General features: G+C 46.7%; 1 protein-coding gene across 1 annotated transcript in view; it reads left to right on the plus strand.

Annotated features, from left to right (window-relative positions):
• Positions 1-24,367, plus strand: part of ITGB5 (integrin subunit beta 5) — a 112,867-nt gene that overhangs the window by 8,179 nt on the left and 80,321 nt on the right. Inside the window, exons 2-4 of the mRNA XM_040250287.1 lie at positions 2,013-2,098; positions 10,025-10,229; positions 20,044-20,293. Of these exons, the coding sequence (XP_040106221.1) occupies positions 2,013-2,098; positions 10,025-10,229; positions 20,044-20,293 (541 nt within the window). The remainder of the gene's footprint in view (positions 1-2,012; positions 2,099-10,024; positions 10,230-20,043; positions 20,294-24,367) is intronic.

Below are 24,367 nucleotides of genomic sequence, written 5' to 3' on the forward strand. Positions count from 1 at the left end.
AACCACTGGACTGCCAAGGAAGTTCCCACATCTATTTATTTAATGTCAACTTTAAGCTAAATATTCTGGGGAATATTGTTTTTTTTTTAATTGAAGTATAGTTGATTTACAGTGTTGTGTTAATTTCTGCTGTACAGCGAAGTGATTCAGGTAAGGAGATTTAACCCAACAATGAAACTGACCGTTTGAAACTTTTCCTGCAATCATTTCTCTTTTTTAACAGGCTCAGGTAACTGTTTGAAAGTCTCCAAGTGAGTGGATTCATTTTAAAGTGAGAAAGGAGGTTGTCAGTGTAAGCAGGTGGACTGCAAGCCCAACTTCCCTGTGGGCTGAATTCTGATAGCTTCCTGGTGAATGTTTGGACCTGCGAAGGACTCTTCCTCCTGAAATGAGGCATGCAGGGTGATTGGTCCTGGCTTTGTTTCTCCTGTAAAATGCATTCCAAGTCCAGCATTGTACAGGAGGTCCCACTGCAGGTCTGGCAGTGACATTGGGGTCCCCAGCTCTGGTGGTATGAGGTGGGGTCCCAACAGGGTGGCAGTTGGTGGAGATGAAGTGCCCAGGGTTCCACGTCAGGGTCTCTGGCTGGGAAAAGCCATCATTCTCACCCTCTGTGGGCTCCCAAAGTCACCCCTCTTTCTTCCCAGCCCCTCAGCTCCTGCCAGTTTCTCCCACTTTCATTGCCATTCTCATCCCAAGTGGCTTTCCCTCTAGTGCCTCAATGCAATGACTCAGTGCAGCCTCCTGTGTCACCCAGTTTCTATAGGATTCTTTCTGCTAGTGACAAAGAAGAATCAAGGAATTAAAATGACCGAATTAGAGAAATGTTATAGTTTTAAGATGTCTTACAACCAATAATTGTTATGTTGTTTGGTGAAGCTGGGGAAGAGTCTCAACCTCCCCGTTTTCTCCTCCACACTCTCTTGGTAATCTTATTGCCTCTGTTTTTCCCCTTTATGATCTGAGCCCTTCTTCCTAGGGCTGGTGGCCCTGGGTTTTTCTTTTTTCCATTTATCCAGTGAGCCTCTAGGCAATGAGCAGAAGAGACCAGTGGGTCTGTTAGTGCTGTGAGGACCAAATAAAGTTACATCTGTTTAGAGAGAAGCCAGTAAGTATTGCTCTTGGTCAAAAGAAATCTGTCCCAGAAGGAAAAGACTTGGGTGATGATAAATTTCACCAAGGATGCCTTTGCTGTTGGGGATGGTAGTGGGAGGGGCATACAGTGGAGAAGGGAGATGGGGGAGGAGGGGGACAATGGATTTGACCTGAATACCACACTTGAGTTTGCTTCAGGAGACCCCTCCACAGATTAATGGGATGGGGACAGAGGGTGGAGGGTAAATAATTTTTACAAGGACGTTTCCTTCTAGTTTTAGTTTCTGATATTTTTTTGAACATCAGGGATAGACTTTGAATGGGTGGCTTTTTAATTTGGTCAAATACCTTTTTATTATCTCCCCAGATGATATGTATTTTCTTGATCTATTAGTAGATATATTGAATTAATAGATACCCTGTATCTTAAGCTGGCATTGTATTCCTCGGCTACATTCTTCTTTAAGGACTTTGCTGCTGTCTTTGGGTACACTGTGTATTTGGTGCGACAGTACCTGATTTAGGATTTTCTTACGTCTGAAGAAGATCAATCAGTTCTTTTTTAATTTGCTTTTTGTGCTATTTATGATATTTTGTCTGGACTGAGCATAGAGGGGCCTTGTTCTCCATGAGCCAGGGCCTGCTGTGTCAGGAAGAAGGCAGTGGGACTCCTGGCAGGCACAGTAGAAGCGACGGGAGCTGCTAATGCAAGCGTGCATGCGGTGGGTGCTTCAGAAACCGTCAGTGTTTAGCTTCTGCCAGTGAGCAGAGGCCTGCGATCAGCACAGGGCCTGCACCCTTCAGCTTCCGGGAGGCCCCTTGTTAGAGACGGAAGTGACTCCTCCCGCCCATGCAAAAGCGCATTAATGGAGTTTATGGCTGGAAGCTAATGGCTGCATCTTTATCTTCCTTTGAAGGTCTCAACATATGCACTAGTGGAAGTGCCACCTCATGTGAAGAGTGCCTGTTAATCCACCCAAAATGTGCCTGGTGCTCCAAAGAGGTGCGTAGGTGGGGGAGGGGAGGAGTGCTCTGAGGGGCGGGTTGGGGGGTGCGGTGGGCTTCACCTCGGCAACCAAGTTGACCGGGCAGAAAAAGTGTGTGCAGGTTCTGTGAGCTGCCTCTTCCTTTCTCCCAGGGCGGAGACAAAAGAAAAGCTGCATTTTTATGTTTTAATCCTGTTTTCGGGAAGCAAGATCTTCTTTCCCTTTTGTAGGGGAACCAGTTATGATTCTTGTACAGTTTTCTGCTATTTGGTAAAAAGACCTGAGCTTGTGGAGTGAGTCTTTATAACAGTATAAAACATGCCTGGGTGGGTGGCCTGTTGGCGGATGCCGGTCATTGTTCAGTGGCTTATCTGAGGATGAATATTATGAATTGGCCTTTATGGAATGGTTACTTGAGAAGAATGGCTGCTCTTTCTTTAGACCCTGTAGGAAGGGATGTAAGTTTGGGGTGGTGATAGGCATATTGCTCTCTTAAAGCAATACAAACATCAGCGCTTGGTTGGCTAATCAGGAAATATTCAGTTTCTAAACCTACACTGCCTCTTCCAAGTGACTGTTCTAGAATTTTTTTTTTTCCTAGTAAAGAGTAAGATTACTAAACAAGCTACTTTGAAAGAAGACTCTTTCCAACATGTGAACCCCTCATTGTATTTGGGGCTTAATGGTACTGTTTTGTTATTAACTTTAAAACCTTTCACAGATTCCTTACGACCTGCACGACAAACCCAAGTTACATGGCCCCTTCCTGCTTCCCTCCCTACCTTCATCTCTTGCTTGCCCTCAACACTTTAGCCCCAGGGGATGACCCACGCGAGGGTCCCCAGAGAGCCCTGACTGATGAACGCCCTCATGGTTCTCTCTTTGCTGCTTCTCCTGAAGAGCTTCCCAGACTTCCCCTCCTTCCCCTGACCAACACCTTGTCTTCAGTTTATAAGAGATTAGTTCAAGACTCATCTGCTCCATGAAGACTTTGATGGTTTCCCCCAGACACATCTGTCTGTCCACCTAACCATGTTTCCATTCATCTATCCATCTATCTGCAATAAGAATGTAAGCTTCCCCCACCAGAAATTTAAGGCAGAGGTTTTATCTGTTTTCTTCACTGTTGAACCTCCCATACCGAGTGGTGCCTGGCTCATAGTATTAACAGCCGCTCAGTAGGATTGATGAAGGATTTCACTAGGTGGCCGTTTATTACATGTCTGCATGTACAGGCCACGACCGACCACCTTTCTGTCCTCTGTAGTTGGACCTCCAGCAATAGCCCTTGTAGCCTCTTACTCTGTGCATTTGTTTTCATGCCTGTTTCCAATTAAATCATTATTTCCTCAAGATACTGTGTCTTCCTCATCTTCAAAATTGGCCAAGAATCTGTTAGGAATTCATATTTGATAAACGAGGCCAGCTAAAAAGACAACTTGTTTAGAAAACCAAAGTTGAAATCTCAGTTTCAGCATAGTTTACTGCTTCTTGGTATGTAAAATGAAGATGACAGTTCCCACCCTTCAGTACGTTGGAAGTACAAAACAAGATCAATTCATGAGAGGGCTTGTGGATGGAACTGCTAATTAACTGTACCTTATAGATATTTTCTCGTGGAATGTGAGCCATGGTTTCTGGAAGTTGGACTGGATTGTCAACTTTAGGTCTCTTCCTTTCCCCAAGTCTGATGTCCTGATACTGGTAGTATCTGATGACACCTTTTTATGTTTTTGTTTTTGGCTGAGAAGCACAACATATCTTAGTTCCCCAGCCTGTTCAAGTCCATGTCCCCTGCGTTGGAAGCGTGGAGTCTGGACCACCAGGGAAATCCCGACTGATATCTCCAGGAGCAAATCATTGTCCTGGTCCACACTCGGGTCCCCTCTGTAGCTTACTGGGCTCTGTCTGTGCTTATAGCCTCGGCCTTGGCTAATGAACCTCCTGTGATACCTGCGTGGGAATGCAGCTTCCCCATCCCCCTTAGGGGTGAACTTTCTCCAGGGCCTGAGTAGTCTCGAAGTTAAGTTTAGGGCATTCTAGACTGCTCCTTAACAGGGTAAGTGTGACTTGAGTGCCATGATCATGAATCCTGGGACATCATCAAAGAGGTGAGGTTACCTGCAGAGAGCACATGATGTGGAGGGGCTGGTACCGAGTAGGGGGCTGGGTCCCTAGCCGGTGTGTTCTTGTGGATTCCCGGCTGCATTCCACCACAGATTAACCCCCAAACACATTCCACTGAGCTCCTCTGCTTCAGATCCCACAATGGCTTTCTTGTTTACCTGGGGTGGGGGTGGGGACGCCTTACTCTGCATGTAACAAACTTGTCACCTAATTCCATCTCCCAGGTCCCCCTTCCATTACTCTGTTCTCCCCCAGGTGTGGCGTTTGAGTCAGCCAGTGCCCTTACCACCCTTCCCCCGCCCCCACTTCATACCACTCTTTCTGCCTGGTTCTGCTGCTTGGCTGGCCCTGTTAACCTGGCTCTCCTGTCTTCATCTTTCAACTGTGGTTTCATTTTCTGTGGTAGCTACAGATCTTACCCTCTGGCTCCAAGGTCAGAGTCTCCAGACTCTCCCCTATCCTAGTTGAGGATGTGGCATGGGGCAGGGAGACTGCCGGTCCTTATCACACAACTCAGCCTCTGTCCCTTGCCCTTCGTCAGAGCCCGGGGCTGTTCTCCGCCAGCTTGAATACTCCCAGTGCTGTTTGTGCTGCACAGCATGAGACGTACAACAGACTCCGGCGGCTTATTACCTGTTTTTCTATTTTGTCCTTCACGTTTCTGACGTAGACATTTGCCTCTGCTCTAAGAGTAAGTTTCACAGCCCAGCTGGATGTGAAGGGGCATGTGCGGGTAAGAACGTGCGCGGGTGCTTTCGTGGCAAGGCCTCGGGGCAGCCCATGTGATTTCCACTCACATTTTCTCATTTAAAAGCAGTCACAGCACTCAGCCTAAGTGCATAGGGAGCTGGGAGACTTCATGGAGCTGTGTGCCCGGGAAAAGGCGGGAAGGGGCTTTGTGGATCAGCAGCCTGTGCCGGAAGCAGGGAGGCCAGCGTACTGCACAGAGGACAGTGTTTGGGGAGAAGTGGGCAGGGCTGAAGCAGCGGTGCTCCCCCAGGACAGAAAGCAGGGTTACAGGAGCTGGAGAGGAGACAGGCAGGCTAGGCGATAGTGCTGAGGGCTGTGGGGAGAGGGGAGGCTGTTGGGGTGTGAAGGTGAGACACCCTCAGGAGATGTGGCTGGGAGTAGTTCAGACTGCCAGGAAACCAGAGGGAGAAGGGCCCAGGCTGCCAAGGCTACCCTTGGAAGCTGGAAGGAATCCCGCCAGGAGAAGAACAGGGAGGCCTGGGGCACGTTGGTGGTGGCTGTGGGGGCAGACGTGGGAGAAGGCTGCGGCACCTGGGCTGTGGCGACCAGTCTTTGCCTTGGAGGTGGACATGGATAGAAGGAATGAAGGGGTCAGTAGGACTGGAGGTGGGAATGTGAGGAAGGAGACAGATTAGAGGCTGGGAAACAAGACCAGCTGACTGGATCTTCCGGGAGATTACCGTGCTGGGGAAAGTAGAGCAGAGGGGCCATGACCTATATCCTCCTTTAAGCTGGTAAGGTCCGCTCCAGCTCACAATAAAACACAGATCTGTGGGAGAACATGTCTTTGTGGTCGTGACAGGGAAGCTTCTCAGCTCAGTGTACGTGCTCCATGAACAGCCATCCAGTGCATTAAGTGAGTCCAGCAGGCCTGGCAGGGACTTGCTCACCTCCCAGCAGCCAGGCCACGCGGTGGTGCGCTGACGGTGCACAGATTTTAGTTTGTCGTCACTTACCTTCAGCCTCGCCTCCCCTCCACCCAGATCCACGGGGGCTCCAATGGAGCCAGGGCCGCGGCCACAGAGGGCCCCAGCCACAGAGGGCCCCAGCTTCCTGCCCCGGCCCAAGTCTCTGCCAGGCCCTCTCCCTGTTCACCAGTTTGCATTTGCTTCCTCATCTTACCAGGATCAAGGCATCTGCCCCCACGGTCCGCACCCTCCCACCCCGCCCTATTCCTGCTTGGGTTCCTCTTTCCCCAGGTCTGCAGTTTCTCAGCTCTTCACCCTGCTGTTTCAGAAACAAAAACCCATCTTTCCCCCTAAATACCACCCACATCTTTTTTGAGTTTTGGCTTTCCGCAGCAGGCAGTGAGGCACGCAGAGGATGTGATGACCGGCGTGCTACAGGCGGACAACCTGAGTGCCCTGGCCACTGTGCCCGACCGCCGAGAGCCTGCTGAGCGCTGCTCTTGGCTGCAGGAGGGGGTTTTGATTAACAAAATGTATGAGAGTTAAGTATTATTTCGGTGAGCAGTAGACCTCATTATATCCTCTGTGTGACAGGTGACAGAGGCAGTGCAGATAAGGTGGCTTAAGGTAAGGATAAGCCACCTTATCCTCAAAGGGTTCTCCAGACCTGCATGTCCAGCGGTGCCTCAGCAGGTGCAGAGGGCCAGGTTGTAACAATTCTGAGCACCAGTGTTAGAACAAAGTAAAAGTCACCTAGGTTTGGTACGCCTGCTTCTTATGTTTTTCTTTCTGATGTTATTACCGTTTAGTGACTAAAAGCCATGAAAGATATTTCGAGTTCCAGTGTGCCTTCTGTTGCTTCTCTTAGTGAGTTGCCTGTCATACAGTTACCTTCCCTGAGCCCTTTGGAGGGTTGGTGACAGTGTCTCTGGAGACTGTGTAGACAGATGCTTCCTTCGTGAACTGAAACTTCTTCTACCACGGAGCTGTGGAGCTAGTGTTAAAGAACCTGCCTGCCAGTGCAGGAGACTTAAGAGACACTGGTTCGATCCCTAGGTCGGGAGGATCCCCTGGAGGAGGGCATGGCCCCCCACTCCAGTATTCTTGCCTGGAGAATCCCATGGACAGAAGGGCCTGGCGGGCTGTACAGTCCATGGGGTCACAAACAGTCGGACATGAACGCAAGCAGCTGAGCATGAGAAACCATTCTGAAACTAGTTTCCACTTTTCCATGTTGAGATGAAGTCTCATGCCTGTTTTTCTGCATCGAGCGGATAGTTATCCTCCAAGTTTGATAGGTGGCAGAAGAGTTCGGCACCTGGAGCAGCAAAGGAAATGCTCAATTTAGGGGGATGGAGTCTGGGGTCACAGAGTTAGTTTCCTGCTCTGGAATTCAGCAGTGACCTTGACCAAGAAGGGAGGCAGATGATGCAAGGAACACTGAGCTTGTATTCACGGAGCTGAGGCTGGAGAAACTTAAACTCCTCATTTGAACATAGGCATGAACTTAGGTGTGTGGACCTCTGACTCATCATCTGTAGAGTGAGGGACTGGACCAGGTGATGCATCCGAGGTCCCTTCTCCCTGGAAATTGCTTTGTTCTGACACCTGGCAGAGGCTCTTGGCACATCAGACTTCAGGATGTCACTCATGTGAGGAGGATTTTTTAACCATGCGTCTTCCTTTCCTTCAAGAGTTTATAATTTGGGGTGTCTGCATTCATTGAATTTGAAGCTTAGGAATGGAGGTATTGAGACATTGTCTTTATAATATTTGTGCCACCTGGAAAAGTCATAGCTCTCATAATATATGCTGTGGTCTTTGTGATTTTGGTCTCTTCTCTTTTAATGTGCATCTGCCCCTATTCAAAATTAAAATATCTAGTGAGGATCTCAGGGGAAGAGAGCGGAAGCTTGTGGTGGGTTTGTCACTCCCTGCTGGGTCTGCAGTGCCATCTGTCCCTTTCTTGGGCAGCAAGAGCCTGTGCTAGAGATCAGGCATGGCTGTCTTCAGACTCCATGCCGGAGAGAACTTCAGCTATTGTGGGCATCCTTGATAGACTTCGAGAAAGCCACCTTATCCTCAAAGGGTTCTCCAGACCTGCATGTCCAGAGGTGCCTCAGCAGGTGTCACTGAAGCCCTAAAGATCTGGGATAATGACAGGACTTGATTATATAGATGAAGGTATCTTCAAAGGATGTCAAGCACGTGAGAGAAGCCACTGGGACTGCCCCAAGTAGCAAGAAAACCAGACTCTGAAACAGGAGAAGGTTAGCAGAAACGATAGATTTGATGCCCGAGGCCAAGTCTGGGTTTGGTACGAATGGCGTGGTAGGCTGTCCAGTGCTGCCCGTGAAGCTGGAGCTGCTGAGCAGGGGACACCCCTGTACTGTCCCGTTGCTGACGTGTTTGGCACTTGTAAAGTCATCCTGCACGTGGCAGTTTTTATGTGATCAGTGGTGGTTCTCATGCTGGCCAGCTCGGTGGCAGGAGTTCGTGGTCTTTCCTGCTGGTGCAGCAAACTTCAAGGAAGCCTTGTGCATTGGAGTGAAGTTTTGCCACAACCTTGAACAATGTTATTAAGGAGAAATAAAGCTGTTAACAATGAGGGGAATGAAGAGGGCTTTGCTCCTAACAACCTGGAAAATAAAGAAGCCCCGAATAGAGTCAGGAAAGCCAGCTACACAAACAAGGCTGTAATGGGCTCTCTGTGGCTGCCTGTCAGCTCTTCAGGTCTGGGAGGTGTGTCCTGGACTTGAAAGTCTCCTGATGAACCCATCAGGGGAGCAGCAGGTGGCTCTATACCTGTCCTCCCTCGGGGACTGGTAGTGTCTGGCAAAAGCAGCCTTTGAGCAGATTGACTGGGCAGCTTGGATGAAGTTCATTGCTGGTGCAGATGTCCGTGCGTCACAGGATGATCTTGCTGATGTAAATGGCTGAGGCTGTGGATGAGGAATCATGCAGCTGCCTCTGGCTTAGGGTGAAGCAGTTTGACTCTGTGACATTGTCTATTCCAAAGCGCAGGCTGCACCAGGCCAAGGGGAGGGGTGTTGGGGTACCCATCACTCTGGGGAGACTGAAGATGCTTTCCTCGCCAGCCGGGTGGTAGGGATGTGCACTGGTCTGCTCAAGACATGTGCACTTTGACAACCAGAACTGGGTGGAGGACAACCAGTTCCTCGGGATTCGAGGAGCTGGCAGCAAGGCCCGGTGTGCTGGCAAGAAGTTCAGAAATTCCTTAGCCAAGTAAGCTCTGAGCAGCCCCTGAGCCCTTTCAGCTCTGGACAGCTATTCAGTAATTCAGCCTCTGCTTCACACAGCTTAGGACAGTGGATCCATGGCTGTAAGGCCCTTAGGAAGGTACCTCTCCTTTCCCCTATTGCTGTGATTTGTTTGTTTGTTTGTTTAAACTGCTTCATCAGAATTGCTGTATCAGAGCCCAGCTTGACTGTACAGAACCCAGCTTTGGACTCTTGCAATTTCTAGAATAATCATTTTTCTCAGCTTGTTCCACAAGTGTTTTTGGAGCCATTTATATGTATATTTATTGTGGCGTCCCTGAGGTTGTTGACAGGCAAGATCTCCTGTTATGTCAAGAATTCAATAGACAAAATTAAAAAAAAAATTCAGTTATAAACAAACAAAATCACAGAAGCTCAGAACAACACATCTGGTTTTACTTACTTAAAAATACTTCAAAGTCTCCTTGACTTCCTGGTCTTGACTCTTGCAGAGGCCCTACTGGGCACCTACTGGCCTTGGGATATTGCCTGAGTGACGGCTACTCGGCCACTTGTATCTTTCAAAATTTTTAGTTATGCGACTTTTGACCATATCAGTTGTTTTCTTCTGCTTATCAGGTAGACAGGCACATTTTTTTAAAGAAGCATTTTGACCATTAAAATAACAGTGCAGCCAAACATTTTACTGTGTGTGTTTACAGCTTACACAGTGCTTCCGTATCCAGCACCTCAGTTCTTTATTTAATTCTCATAATACTCCGTGAGGCATTTGGGGTGGGGGTGACCATCTTGTCCACTTTTAGGAAATGGAATGTAGAGGGTCCAGGGCCGAGGGGTGATGATGAATCCCCAGCCTGAGATGCTCTGGAGCCATCTGACTGCCCCCTGCCCTCTTCCTCTGTTTCCGTGCCTCCAGGACTTCGGCAGCCTGCGGTCGGTCACTTCCCGGTGCGACTTGAAGGAGAACCTGATCAGGAATGGCTGTGGCGGCGAGTTCGAGAGCCCGGCCAGCAGCACCCAGGTTCTGCGGAGCCTGCCGCTCAGCAGCAAGGGCTCCAGCCCGGCGGGGTCCGATGTCATCCAGCTGACACCGCAGGAGGTCACGGTGACCCTGAGGCCCGGTGAGTGCCCTGGGGTGGGCCAGTTCAGGATGGTGGGAAGAGACGCCTGGCAGGGGAGGGCGATGGGAGGCATGGCCCAGACCCCGGGAAGGGAGGGCCAAGGCCTTTGGGATAATAAGAGTATCTTTGCTATTTTAAAAGTTGTGGTGAAATATACGTAACATACAATTTGCCATTTTAACCATTTCTAAGTGTGTAGGTCAGCGCCATTAATTGTACTCCCAGTGTTGTCTAACCATCACCACTGTCCATCTCCAGACCTTTTTTCTTATCCCAGACTGAAACTCTGAACCTGTTAAACACTAACCCCTCACTCCCTCTCCGCCCCCCCGCTGCCCCCCAGTCCCTGGCCGCCACCATTCTGCTTCCTGTGTTTGTGAGTTTGACTGCTCCACGTACCTCATACAAGTGGACCCAGGTACATTTGTCTCTTTGTGACTGGAGCATTTCACTGAGTGTAACGTCTCCAGGTTCATCCATGAGCTAGCATGTGTCAGTTTCCTTCCTTTTCAAGCTGAATAGTCCCCCATCGGCTGTGTAGACACAGTTGTTTATCCATCCACCCATGGATGGGCTCTTGGGTTGTTTCCGCATTTTGATTGTTGTGGATAATGTTCTTATTTTCGATGGGAGGATGCTGGTACATTTACTCCTTAGTCCATGCAAGTTTCTAAGGGAACATGCTACCTCCAGGAGAAAGTATTTTTTCCTGTCAGCAAATTTGAATCGGTGGCATTCTGAAGTGACAAACTTGCAGGGTAGAGATATTTTTTTCTTTATGACCTTGGAACCTCTGCCTTGGAGTTGATTGTGGTATAAGGGGACTAACAGTTTTTGCACACATACTGTGTGCTAATTACTTGGCCTACCCAAAGGTAGCAGACACAATTCTACACCTGAGGAGCTGTGTGCTCAAGGGCTCGCAGGCAGAGCAGCGAACCGAGTTCAGGGCTGGGTCTTTGTGGTTGCACAGCTCATGGTTTCTTGCTCACCACTTTCGTCGCCTCATGTTCTACACGTGAGGTCCCTTGTGATGTCAAGGGAGGATGTGAACATGGCCAAATTAGAAAGTATCACTTGTTGAGAGAAGGCAGCCTTTTCCCCGAATCCCGTTGACTTTTAGCCTCTTCTCCTTTCTCATTGTCTAGGAAGCCACTCACCATAACCATTTCCAGGTGGTTCGTTGAGACTTCGGGGTGGCTGGGGCTGTGGGAAGATGAGGGATCTGGTTGGCTGTCTGGGCTTCTGGTTCTGGCTCTGTTTCTACCTCAGGGCCCTGGGCAAGCGGCCCCACTCCTTAGCATCTCAGGGTCTTTGTCACCTTCACTCCTCACAGCCCTATTCAGAGGCTTAAATGAGACTTTCTGTTTAAATACACTTTAAGAACTTCAAATTACTGTTTTCAAAGAGTCATGGCCAGAGATACAGATTTTGGAGACAGCCACACTCTATTTGGATAGAGATTCTCGTATCTCAGAGACAATCTAGCATGGCCCTACACATCATAAGCATTCAGTCATGCTTCTTCCAGTTGTCGTTAGAAAGGACTCTGAGTCACCATGCATTTGAGAACTGTCTCATTTCACCTACTGACTTGTCTTGGAAATAAGAAACAAAAGAAGGTGTCAGTGGCCCTGCTGGATATAGAGCAGTGCGAACTGCTGCACAGCCCAGGGCGTAGTGCTGGGGTTAGCTCAACATACTGTTTCTTACAAGTCACTGGAAGGGACACTTGCCTTGCGTTTAGTAAGGTTCCGAGCTGAGAGAGAGAAGGAAGCGCTTACAGAACTGTGCCAGTGGGTAGAAAAGAGGAAGCCGAGCAGGCACATGTTCAGTGGTGTCCTCTGGGGAAAGATGAACGCCTCTCCTCACGTTAATCTCTGATTCAGACTCAAGGTCAAGGGCTCTGACCTAGAAGCGGACATAGGCATCCTTGTGGATTAGTAAGTTATCAGAGCACAGCGAATGATAAAAATGGTTATTGACTAACATAAGTGGTGTATTTTCCTTTTTATCTTAAAAACTGTGTAACAGGCACTTCAAGAAAAGCCTTGAAAAATCATCCACTTTATGTTTTCATTTTTGCTAGGTTTTCTGTCTTTATTTGTGGATTCGTATTCTTCATATGTTTATGATGTATATATTACTGTGTACCGTTTTCAGTCAGTTTTTGAAAACAAAGACCAAAATTAACACCTCTAAAAGAGTTCGAGGGTCATCATTGAGGGATGTTTTTATTTTGGGAACTCCTCATCTAGAATTGCTCTGAGCCTGTGCTGCTCTCCCCAAGAAATATTCTTCATGGGGGTGAATCCTTATTCTTGAGGGTAGATTTAGTTTAGGGAGAAGCTGGAGGTCACACAAAGCCAAAGATGTCGCCGTTTCAATTCCAGTTTTTAAAATGAGAATTAAGGTGTGGCTCTAAGGCAGAGAGACTGTTGTGTGGTTTGACTTATCAATTAGCTTTTGAAACAGCCTCCAAAGAAATGATTTGAATAAGGGGATCCTCCTTGTGCAAAGTTCTCATAAGGTTCAGTTTATGCACAATGCTTGTTTATGCACAAAGCTCAACATACACTCAGTTAAAGAAAGCAAGCAGTCTTATTTGGTGTACTTACATCTCTCACTAAGCGTTGTGATTCAGTTTCCAATATTGAAAATAAAAATACATGATTCTGCGTTTATACAATATCATGACGTGAGGACTGTGTGCAGCTCTGGTCCTACACAAGGTGCAATAATGGAGAGCCCATTGCAGCCTATAGAGATGAAGATAGAGAATTGGAGAAGAAAATTAGTGAAAAGTGAGGAGGAGAGCTAGAACCTCATGAACACGTTTCTTTCTCAAATAGAGGAACATGTGATGCCAATGATGTCTCTTAAAATTTTGAAAATTTCAGTATTAATAAAGAGAAATACAGGCAAACTGCAGATATTTATTTGTTTGGGGGAAGAGAAGAATAGTATGTTGTAATTAGCAACATTTTCAGTTTACCAAGTGTATACTTATTTTAAGGTAATGCCCCTCTGACTCTGGGGAAGGCATTCAGGTATGCAGCGATTTGTTTCTCCATTGTGTATTTACAGAAATGCTTTTGTGTCTCCTTTGCCCAGCTCCCCCATACCTCATGATAAGTGTGTGTTGAGTGAAATGTGTAGCACTTTATTAGCTTTATGCCAGACTAGTCAAGGACAAGCTTCAGCACTATATGTGAGGCACTTCACCCAGGCAAGGTTATTATTCCAGAATAAGCCTGGAAGAAAAAACAATTTTCCCCTTATTTAAGCAGAATTTTTAAATTTTTATTTTGTTTTTTAATTGAGATATAACTCACATACTGTATAACTTACCATTTTAAAGTATGCGATTTAGCGGTTTGTAGTGTATTTGCAAAGTGGTACAGCATCACCACTATATGATTCTAGGACATATTCATCACTACAAAAAGAAAATCCTGTAGCCCTTAATACTCCTTATTCCCTCCCTCCCCACCACATGCATTTAGCCCCTGACAACCACTAATCTGGTTTTGATCTCTGGGGTTTTGCTTACTTTTCATTTCATTTAAATCACATAATATGTGGTCTTTTATGTCTGGCTTCTTTCACTTAAGCAAAATGTTTTCAAGATTCATGCCATAGCATGTATCAGGACTTCATTCCTTTTTATGGCCAAATAATGTTCCACTGTATATGTATAGATATACCACATTTTAGTTGATGAATATTTGGGGCTGTTTTCACTTTGGGACAATTATGACTAATACTGCTGTGAACATTTATGTACACATTTTTGTGTGGACATATGTTTTCAATAATCTTGAGTGTATAGCTGGGAGTGGAATTGCTGGGTCATATGGTAATCCTGTGTTTAACTTTTTGAGGGACTGCCAAACTTTAAGCAAGATTTTGTATAAACACAAGATCATGTTTTCCATTCTGTTTCCAGTCCTGGAAACTGTATGTCAGGATAACAATCTTAAAAAACTTAATGAAGAACATAAAATCCCTAAGAAAGAACGTAAACTTTAGAATAAAGCATACTGAAATGGTGAAAAGCTAGGGGTGGAGCGATTAGAAAGGGTTTACTTAAGTCTTGATTTGACTCAATCCATTAGCCTCTTAAAAAATGACCTCTGATTGGCAGCTTTAAAGCATTTTTTTAAAAAAAACGTTTTATTTTGAAGTAATTTTAGAGTCACAAGAAGTTGCAAAAATAATGGAGAGTCCCTGTGTACTGTCTCAGCTTTCCCCAAGGATAACTTGTTACATAACTGGAGTGCGTTATCAGAGCCAGGAAACTGACCTGGGATTGTACTGTTAACTGTAGAGGACGGGTTGCTTTTGAGATGGGCTTCTTTCCATCCCTGTGTATACTGCCTTTCTCCCCTCTCTCACATTGTGATGGGAGATGGCACGTGCCTGACTTGGGTATTGCTTCTGCTCCCCAGACTGACAATGCACACACTTAAAAACACCGGATGATGGGTGGATAGTGCTTTGCTGTGGGCTGAATGTTTGTATCTCTCCAACATTCATATGTCGAAATCCTAACCCTCTAATGTGATAATATTAAGAAGTGAAATGGGGCCTTTAAGAGATGATTGGGTCATGGGGTAGAACCCTCATGAATGAGATTAGTATAAAAACAAGCCCCCAAACCCCAGAGGGTTCTTCTGCTTGCTTCGGCAGGAGGTCTGTAGTCTGAAACCCAGAAGAGGGCTCTCATCAGAACCCAACCACACTGGCCTAGTCTTGGTCTTACACTGTTGTTAACCATGAGAAATAAATTTATGTTGTTTATAAGCCACTTGGTCCATGGTACTTGTTATAGCTGCCCAAACTAAGATCATTTTCAAGGAAACTAAAAATGCTGAACCCTAATTGCTTGGCATCAGGTACTGTAAAGGTCAATAACGTCTTCTGATGGTTCCATCTGTCAGGAGTCAGAATTCTGAGGAGGGGGAGTAGTGTTTGGTGCTGCACTCAGCCTTGTTCTGGGCCAGGAAGGCAATTCTTCGTTATGGGTCTGGATTTAATTCTGAAATTCTGAGTCTTAATTGCCTTCTGCTTCAGTGAGCAGAGAGCTGGGTGATAGTCTTAGAAGTTATGTGCTGGGGCCCTAATTCCCTGTTCAGCTGTAGTCCATTTATAATGTAGCTGATTTTAATGTTTCTTTTAATTTCTAGCACAGAAGTATAATTCCAAGGAATCAAAAACTACTTGCAGTGGGGATAGTGAGAGTGTTTATCTGTTAGATGCTACTTTGTCTAAAATATTTGAATACAAATCAATCTTAGGAAAACCAAAAGTTGTTGCTAGAATTCTCTATGTTCATTTTCTGGGAATGTTTGTCATCTGGTGTATGTTCCCAGGAAAAATAACTTTTCACTTTTTGTTGGAGGGAAGACAGAAGAAAGCTTTAAAAATACATTTCAGAGGCAATGCTGGTAGGTACTTGATTATGGAGGGAGGCTCTACAGTGAGGAGCCAAGCAGTGGCACGAGTTCTGTGCAGAAACAGCTGAGGCTGGCTGAGCTGGAAACTGGAAGAACCAGAGGGGCTGCAGGAGATGAGCTTTACTTTGGGGTTTGTTTTATCCTATTTCTCTGATTCTGCTGCTGGTCCCAAGGCAGGGATTTTGTGGACTGGCCCCAGAGAAGACGGTGACAGCCACACAGGGAGAAGAACCTGTAGGGGTCTTAGCTGCAGAGGGAGGAGGGGGACGTGTGGGCTGGGCTGGTGTCACCAGAGACAGGCACAGACTGAGCTCCCACAGTGGCGGTGAGCCCAGCTCTCAGCCGACTGGACTCACAGGAGGTGGCGACTGGTTTAAAGTCTCAGGTGGTGCCAAACTGGGCGGCTGGTTGTATTACTGAGTGTGCCTAAGTGGCTCAGACGGTAAAGTGTCTGCTTGCAATGCGGGAGACCAGAGTTCCATCCCTGGGTTGGGAAGATCCCCTGGAGAAGAAAATGGCTACCCACTCCAGTACTCTTGCCTGGAAAATCCCAGGAACAGAGGTGCCTAGTAGGCTACAGTCCATGGGGTCGCAAAGAGCTGGACATGACTGAGTGACTTCATTTTCACTTTCGAGTGTACTTGGTTCCAGAAGTGTACTCAAAGATGGAGGAGGTGCCCCAGAACCTCTCCTAGCAGAGGGTGCCCCTGGCCTGCAGCAGTGGCTTCACCTTCAGTCAGCTAACCCTGGCGGCTCCCTCATCAGGGAGTTGGGGCACTTAGCACCCACGCTGAGAACTGCTCCAGAAGTGTCAGTCCCTCCAAAATCTGCTGTTAATTGAGTCCAAGCTTATATTGCTTGCTGTGTAACAGGCCGGTAAATCAAGAGACAAGTTGTTGGGACAAGGAATAATGACTTTATTCAAAACGCCAGCAGACCAAGGAGATGGTGGACTAGTATCCCAGGAAGCATCTTCCCTGAGTTAGAATTCAGGCTTTGTCCCTAATGGCTCAGCTGGTAAAGAATCCGCCTGCAATGCAGGAGACCTAGGTTTGATGCCTGGGTTGGGAAGAGCCCCTGGAGAAGGGAAAGGCTATCCACTCCAGCATTCTGGCCTAGATAATTCCATGGACTGTATAGTCCATGGTGTCGCAAAGAGTCGGACACTACTGAGCGACTTTTGTTTTCACTTTTATACTAAAAGGAGAGGAGGCAAAGGCTTGGTTCCCAGCAGGCTTCAAAGGAGATGTTTTAATTTCTTCCTTCCTGCAGCCATTCACAGGCAAGCCTGGCTGGGATGTTTCTTTCAAGCAGATAAGCAATGGTACCTGGGAGGTAGGGTTCCCTGAGATGGGCCAATATGTGTAATTTAAGTTTATAGACAACATCCCTTTTAATTTGTGACAAAGGTTCTTCCTGGATTACATTGACAGAAATTCCATTATTGTCAAGGACTACTGAGGAGTTTGTAGCATTTAAAACCCAGCATAGATAAGGTAGCCATAAACCCTTATTTTGAACATTAATGATTTAACCCTTTTTCATACACTCCTCCATTTTTGGAAATCTTGGAGAGAAATTTTTTTGTTTCTTTAGCATTTGCAGCCTCCCTTTGGGGAGGTGTGTGTGTGTTTTAGTGATCAGCTTCTCTTAGAATTTACTGGCAATAGATTTCTTACTTCAAAATAGAGAACCTCTTGCATACAGAGAGACCTATGTATCACATCTCGTTTCTCTGTTTGCCTTCATGTCTGGAAAATTTGGAGTTAAGTATAATACCGAAGGCTGTTAGCCATTCACACTCAAGTTTTTGGCAGAATGTTCTGTCTCTCTTTTTAGCCCCACAGGAAATTGCTTTAATAATTGACTTTCAGGGGACCTGGGGTTGAAGTTTTTCTTGCATAGAAGCATTTGTACAGTGTTTATATATATATATATATATATATAGAGAGAGAGAGAGAGACTCCTCCACACCCACAGTAATGAACATCTTCCTCATTTTACTGATCTAGAAACTGGGCAGCAAGTTTAAAGGAACCTGAGGTCTGGAATCCTTGGTGACAAGGTCTGGATTCCAACCTGGCTCTTGCTCCCCAAGGCTAGTGTCTACTTCCCTCCCGTGGATGCCTCCCAGCCTCCATGAATCTAAGCTGGTTCCCTGTTTCCTGGTCCTAAAGTGCTCATCTGTTAACTGGTCATAATCCCCCCAAAGGTGGAAGCAGATTCTGGATTAAAGAAGGTATAGCTGGGAACTTGGGGGAAGGGCACAGGTCAGAAAAGCACAGAAGACCCTGCAAAGAGGTCATAGGCTTGGATGGAGGGGACATGTTCGCAGGCCGCCGCCCCTCCCCGACTGTGGTGGGGCATCCAGGGATGGGAGGGGCCCTATGCTGAGAGCTGCTCTCTCTGCCTCATGGGAACCAGAGACAGATACTGTAGCAGTCCGGAATTCATTCTGGAAGAAATCTCGAACATTCCTCTGAGTCAGACTCCAGTGGTTTTTAAAAATAGACTCATACCAACAGGCAGCCCAAACTACATCAGTCTCCAGGTGGCTTGAGCAGCACATGCAAGGACAAGTCAGGGGAAGCAGGCTGGGCTCCGCCACTCAGGCTGCAGTGGTAATTATAGTAATCATTCTGCATCTGGGCAGGCCTTCACTGCTTACAAGACTCTCCTTTCCACACAAGTGCTTCATAGACTTAATGCTGGGTGCTGTTATTGCCATTTTACAGTTAAGGAAATGGAGATTTGGGTGGCATCCCTAGTTGAGGGGCAAAGCTGGAATTTGAACTAAAATCTTTAGGTCCTTAGATTCTTCACGGTCTAATTAATGACATATGCCTCGTCTGGGATGGGAGGAGGGGAGGGAGAACAGACCACTGGGTCTCCTATCCTGCAAGTTCAAGAAGGCTTCAACCCACTGGTTGTCAGCTAGAGGTGAAAGATTGGTTCCTCTGAAATGTCTCTGTGGGCAGATGAGGCGTGGACCCTCATGTGGGAGCAAAGTCACCTTTGACATTGCACCTCTGAACACAAGAGAGTACATCCACATTTCAAATGTGTGTGGACAGTTATACGCAGAGAGTTCAAAGACATCTCTTGGTGTCTCTGGGAGGCTAATAATCGTGATGGCAGATAGAATCACCTGGTAGGATTTACTTATTGAAATTATGTCTGAACAGTGTATTTTTAGAGGTTATGAAATGATGAAGAATCATTGTCCTGGCATGCATCCCCCAGTTACTGCGCTGACTTAGGCCTTTCTGCACAGCCCGTGGGGCAAGCTTGTAGAGGCCACGCCTCCCAGACACTGCCTTTTTCTCTTTGTTCTTTTCCTCTGAATCAATTTCTTTTTCCTTTGTCTGTTGACTGTCTTATTATAGAACCAAAAACCGTTTTCTCTCTTGTAGCTGTAGATAAATCTGTTTCCTTTTTTTCCTTTTCTTTTTGATGGTGCTAAAATTTGTAATATTCTCATATTTATACAGTAATTTATGATAATGATTTGTGTCTGTAATGTCAAATATGCCCTAGAACTAAATACTATTGTTTGATAAATGGCTAGAGAGGTAGAAATAGGTGACACAATATAAGTGTAAACATTTTTGCCCTTGTGGGGGTATTTTAAGTAACCATCTTTGTTTTCCCCCTTTCTCTTGCCTTCTCCTCTCCCTCGCCACCTCAGTTCTTATATCCTTCTTTTGTTAATTTCTTCCCTGTTTTCTGTTTCACACACATCTTTACAGTCTCCTGGCCATATTCCTATCCTGGTCAGTCCTTTTTCTGAATTTGGTATGTGGTGGGTGGACTACTTTCACCCAGTTTGTGTCCATGGAATTGTCTGGTTCACTATCCACCAATTACCTAAAGTCGTTTTTGCTGAGAAACCACAACACTGCTAAGGAGACTCATTCTTAAAGAGTTTCCTTAAAAATTGCTGCGCCCTGTGTGTGAAAGGAGTGGCTCCCCTGGTGGCTTAGATGGTAAAGTGTCTGCCCGCAATGCAGGGGACCTGGGTTCAATGCCTGGGTGGGAAAGATCCGCTGGAGAAGGAAATGGCGATTCATTCCAGGACTCTTGCCTGGAAAATCCCACGGGTGGAGGAACCTGGTAGGCTGTGGTCCATGGGGTCACAAAGACCCCATGTGTGTGAAAGGAGAACCTAGAGCTGCACCCTTAGCACCCGTATTCCATCAGTCACTCTGCTTCCAGGAAAAAAATGTCTTCCAAGAGGCACACGGTCACTAAAGAAAAGTTGCAGGTGGACCAGCTTTGAAAGCAAAACCCATCCCTTCCACCCCAGCAAACTGGATGACCTACCTCTAACACGCATGGTCTCTCGGTTGGCACAGGTGACAAGGCTACGTTCCAGCTGCAGGTTCGACAGGTGGAGGATTATCCCGTGGACTTGTACTACCTGATGGACCTCTCTCTGTCCATGAAGGATGACCTGGAAAACATCCGGAGCCTGGGCACTAAGCTAGCTGAGGAGATGAGGAAGCTCACCAGCAACTTCCGGTTGGGGTTTGGGTCTTTTGTAGACAAGAACATCTCTCCTTTCTCCTACACAGCGCCGAGGTACCAGACCAACCCATGCATTGGGTGAGTGACAGCCGCCCTTCTGTTGGGTATTTAAGGATGGAGAAATGGTTCAGAAGGAAGACTGACCCTAAAGAAAGGCCTAGGGAGGTCATATCTGGGTGGGGGAGGGAACCTGGCTTAGGTGTTTAATTTGCTGAAGGATGTTCTGGCTCTGTTCTCCCTCTGCTTGGGAAGAAAGAAGTTGTTACAAGGTTGTGTAACGCTACAGTGATGATAGCTCATTTGTTTTCCTGCCTGCCTGACACAGCAGTGTTTTCTACATTAGTAGATTTTAGAGAGTGCTCTCAGGAAGTGATGGACCCTGATAATCGTGAGCAGCGGGCAGAATAATTTAAACTTTCCCCTTGTTTAGAGTAACTCAGGTGTTTGGAATAAGTGAATTCAAAGTCTGTTCCTGTTGTTTATATAAATAACTATAACTTACCTTGACAAAACAAAATGAAAACACTGCCTTTTATAAGTGTGGTTTTTTTTTTCTAACATAAGTACTTGAATTAGAAAAGATTGGACACATTATTAGAGAATGGCAGTTTCTAACTACTGCAATGAACAAATCTAAAAAATTATGTAGTGACTCAAGCGTGATGGAAGTTTATTTTCTGAACTCACCTAAGGGCAAATGGGTCTCCTGATCAGTGGATACCTGTCCTCCAAGCAGTGACTTGGGACCCAGGCTCCATTGGTTCATGTGTGGCTTGTAAGGTCATCATGCCTTGAGGATTGCTCCTAGGAGGATACTATGGACCAGAAGAGAGTGACCTCTGCTCCTACATTTGGTTCTGTAGTACTGGGTTCTACAGTGAGGCTGGGAGCTAGGTTAGCTGTGCACAGTAGAGGAGATAAATGAGTTGATGAATAGGTTTCTGCCCTGGTACATTTGTGTATTGGAGGTGGAGAATCTCTTCCTCCAACTCCCCTAACACAACCTCTGTGAGGTGGGTTTGTTCAGATGGCAAGACTATGTGGTGTGACAACAGTGAGTGATAACCTTCAACTTTTTCTTCTCTCTTCTCCATATTCAGCTTTGGTTAGGCTTTGGCATATGAGGCCCCAAAACAGTTACTAGATGAGGAATAGGCAAGACTTAAGTTCTTACTAAGTGTCAGGCACCCACTGCATTTCATACCTTATGTGGATTGTCTCATTTAAATTTCCTAGCAATCTTTTGAGGTTTCTAAAGTAGAAGTGAGCTGTAGTTTTAAGATAAGGCAAATGAGGCTTAAAAAGAATAAATAACTTACCCAAGATTATACAAATAGTAAGGGGCTTCCCTGGTGGCTCAGCCAGTAAAGAATCTTCCTGCAGGGTGGAAGACCCGGGTTCAATCCCTGGGTCAGGAAGATCCCCTGGAGAAGTGAATGGCAACCCACTCCAGTATTCTTGCTGGAGAATCCCATGGACAGAGGAGCTTGACGGGCTGTAGTCCATGGGGTTGCACAGAGTCGGACATGACTGAGGGACTAGCACTGTCTATCCACACTTGGAATATGAATCAAGATGAACTACTTCCAGAGTCTGTTTCCATTAATGCTTATTTTTACCCTGTCCAAATCACACCGCCACACAGCTGCTTTACTTGAGTTTCAGTAATAATACCCATTCCCAAACCACCCAGCCTTCAGGGCACTTGTCTAAAGGTCATGTTATCTGTGCTGCAGTAATAAGCAGTCAGTTCCCAGATCTCAGTGGCTCAACACAATAAAAGTTTATTTCTTGCTCATACAGAATCTCAGGAGAGCTGCTTTCTGTTGCAGCTCTTCTTCAAGGGGTGACTCAGGGATTTGGGCATCTTGTGATGTCATTTTTAATTCTTTGTCTCTTTGGCTTTCCCTGAAAGGAAGGGGCTGCTCTTAAGCCCCTGAGCCTGTCTGTCCTCTTGGCTCCTGTTCGGCAGCCTCAACAGTTTTCAGGTCTGGTTTGGGTTGGCTGGGGGAGGGGGCAAGGTGATAGTTACGCTGGTGTTGTGTGTTCTGAATCTTCCTTCATCCCTCTGTACACTCTTCTAGCAGCTAACTTAGATCTTCTCCAGGAATTGCAATAACACCGTGGTGGAGAAAACAAGAACAAATTTTAGATACAGATGAGATTCTGAGCGCCTTAACCATGAAGAGGTGCTGCTGCTGCTGCTAAGGCACTTCAGTCGTGTCCGACTGTGCGACCCCACAGATGGCAGCCCACCAGGCTCCCCCGTCCCTGGGATTCTCCAGGCAAGAACACTGGAGTGGGTTGCCATTTCCTTCTCCAATGCGTGAAAGTAAAAAGCGAAAGTGAAGTCACTCAGTCATGTCCAACTCTTAGCAACCCCATGGACTGCAGCCCACCAGGCTCCTCCATCCATGGGATTTTCCAGGCAAGAGTACTGGAGTGGGTGCTATTGCCGTCTCCACTAAGAGGTACTAGGTGTCCTCATTTGGGGGTTTAGCTTCCTCCTGGCCACTGGTGGCTGTGGTGTTATTGTTACTTTGGTTCTCTGCCCAAGTCCTCTGCGTCACATCTTTTTGTTGGAGTTCTGTTCTTTGCCAGGAGCAACAGCATCTTAACCAGAAGTTTTTTCAGTTCATCCAAAATGGTGATTCTTTCTGTTGTTTTTTTCTCTGCCCTCTGGTTGGGCCCTGTCTCTGGACAGGCAGGGTGTGTCTGTACTTCGATTCTTCTGGGGACCATCGGCGAACTGTCAGATGCTAGATTGGAAGCTGGCAGAGGATGAAGGGCTGGCTCGGGGCCCTCAGCATTGAGTATTCAAGGTTATTACACTCTCATTCAGAGCTGCTTCTCCAAGCCCTAGAAGGCAGAACCAACTGCAGACAGTAGAAGTTTTGACAGTGAGGACAAGGCACACTGACAAGCTGCTTGGGAGACAGGAAATCCGGTGAAAGAATGGGGGTTTGAAAGAAACATCAGGTCTGAGCTATGCAGATCCCTCCTGCCTAAGCTGGGCAGCACTTGAGGGAGTTGCTCCCTGAATCAGTGAGCAGGCTGAGGGAGATCTCCTGTGTCCAGGCAGTGGAGTCTGCTGTTACCTGGGTGTCCTCGGAGATCTCCCACCACCTCTGGGGGAGAACAGAGCAAGAGGATGTAGGCAGGCTGTTTCTGCCCTTGATCCAGCCTGTACATGGGCTTTGTATGCTTTCCTAAGTGTTAATGACACTGTGAATTAGTTACCAACAGTTAAAAATAAAAGATTTAAGAAAGAATGGCCAGGATTTCTAGGTTTTCTACAAAAACTAGGAGGTCTGGTAAAGCAGGCTGGTTTCACATGTCATTGGCTGCCACAGTCCCTACCATTCCCTCTTGTCTCCCAGCTGGTCTCATTCACTGGTTCTGTTACTGGGCCCTCTCTAGATTCTTGGATAGCAATGCCATAGAAACAAATGTTGCTCCCATAAGACTCTTAGACAAGCAGAGCTTTTTATTGAACGGATAGCTTGTGCATAAGAGAGAAGGTGGAAAAGAATGTCAGTTCCCCAAAGACTTTCTGATAAGGGGTTTTAAAGGCAGCGTGAGGGAAGGGGGTCTGTGGTTTGCCTGATGAGCTTGTGCTCAGTTCTTACATTGGTTGGTATCAGGGTGAAGTTTTGAGCATCATCACCCGTCTGGTTTTACAACCCGTCTGTGGTCTGTGTGCCTGCAGTCAGCAGTTTTCAGCTTGGCGGAGGTGGGGTGGGGGGGGCCCTGCTTCCTGCAAAAACAACTTAGGAATGTGTGTCAAGGTTTTATCTATATCTTTCGGGGAACTGGGAGTTTGGCAATTCTGCTAGGTGGTGGATTTATGGTCCCACTTTTGTCTTTTGGAAGTCATGTACAGACGATCTCATGCACAGAGATGGAGCTCATCTCTTACACCCATGGGTCTTTAGCTGTCTCAGAAGCCCAAGCTTTTAGGCGCTGTTCTTCTGGTGTGTGAAGCCCACTTGCTCAAGGCCTTTTGCTCAGTTCTATTCCAGAATGGCTGTACTCTTGTCTCCCTGTCTCATCTTGAGTTCTGTGCTTGGCTCTGTAGATGCTGTCTGGGATCCTTGTCTGTTCTTTTCCTTCCACTCACGTGGAAAGAAAATCACAGTGTTCTCCCTCAGT

The sequence above is a fragment of the Oryx dammah genome, unplaced genomic scaffold (assembly GCF_014754425.2).
Source record: "Oryx dammah isolate SB20612 unplaced genomic scaffold, SCBI_Odam_1.1 HiC_scaffold_2, whole genome shotgun sequence".
NCBI classification, from domain to species: Eukaryota; Metazoa; Chordata; class Mammalia; order Artiodactyla; family Bovidae; genus Oryx; species Oryx dammah.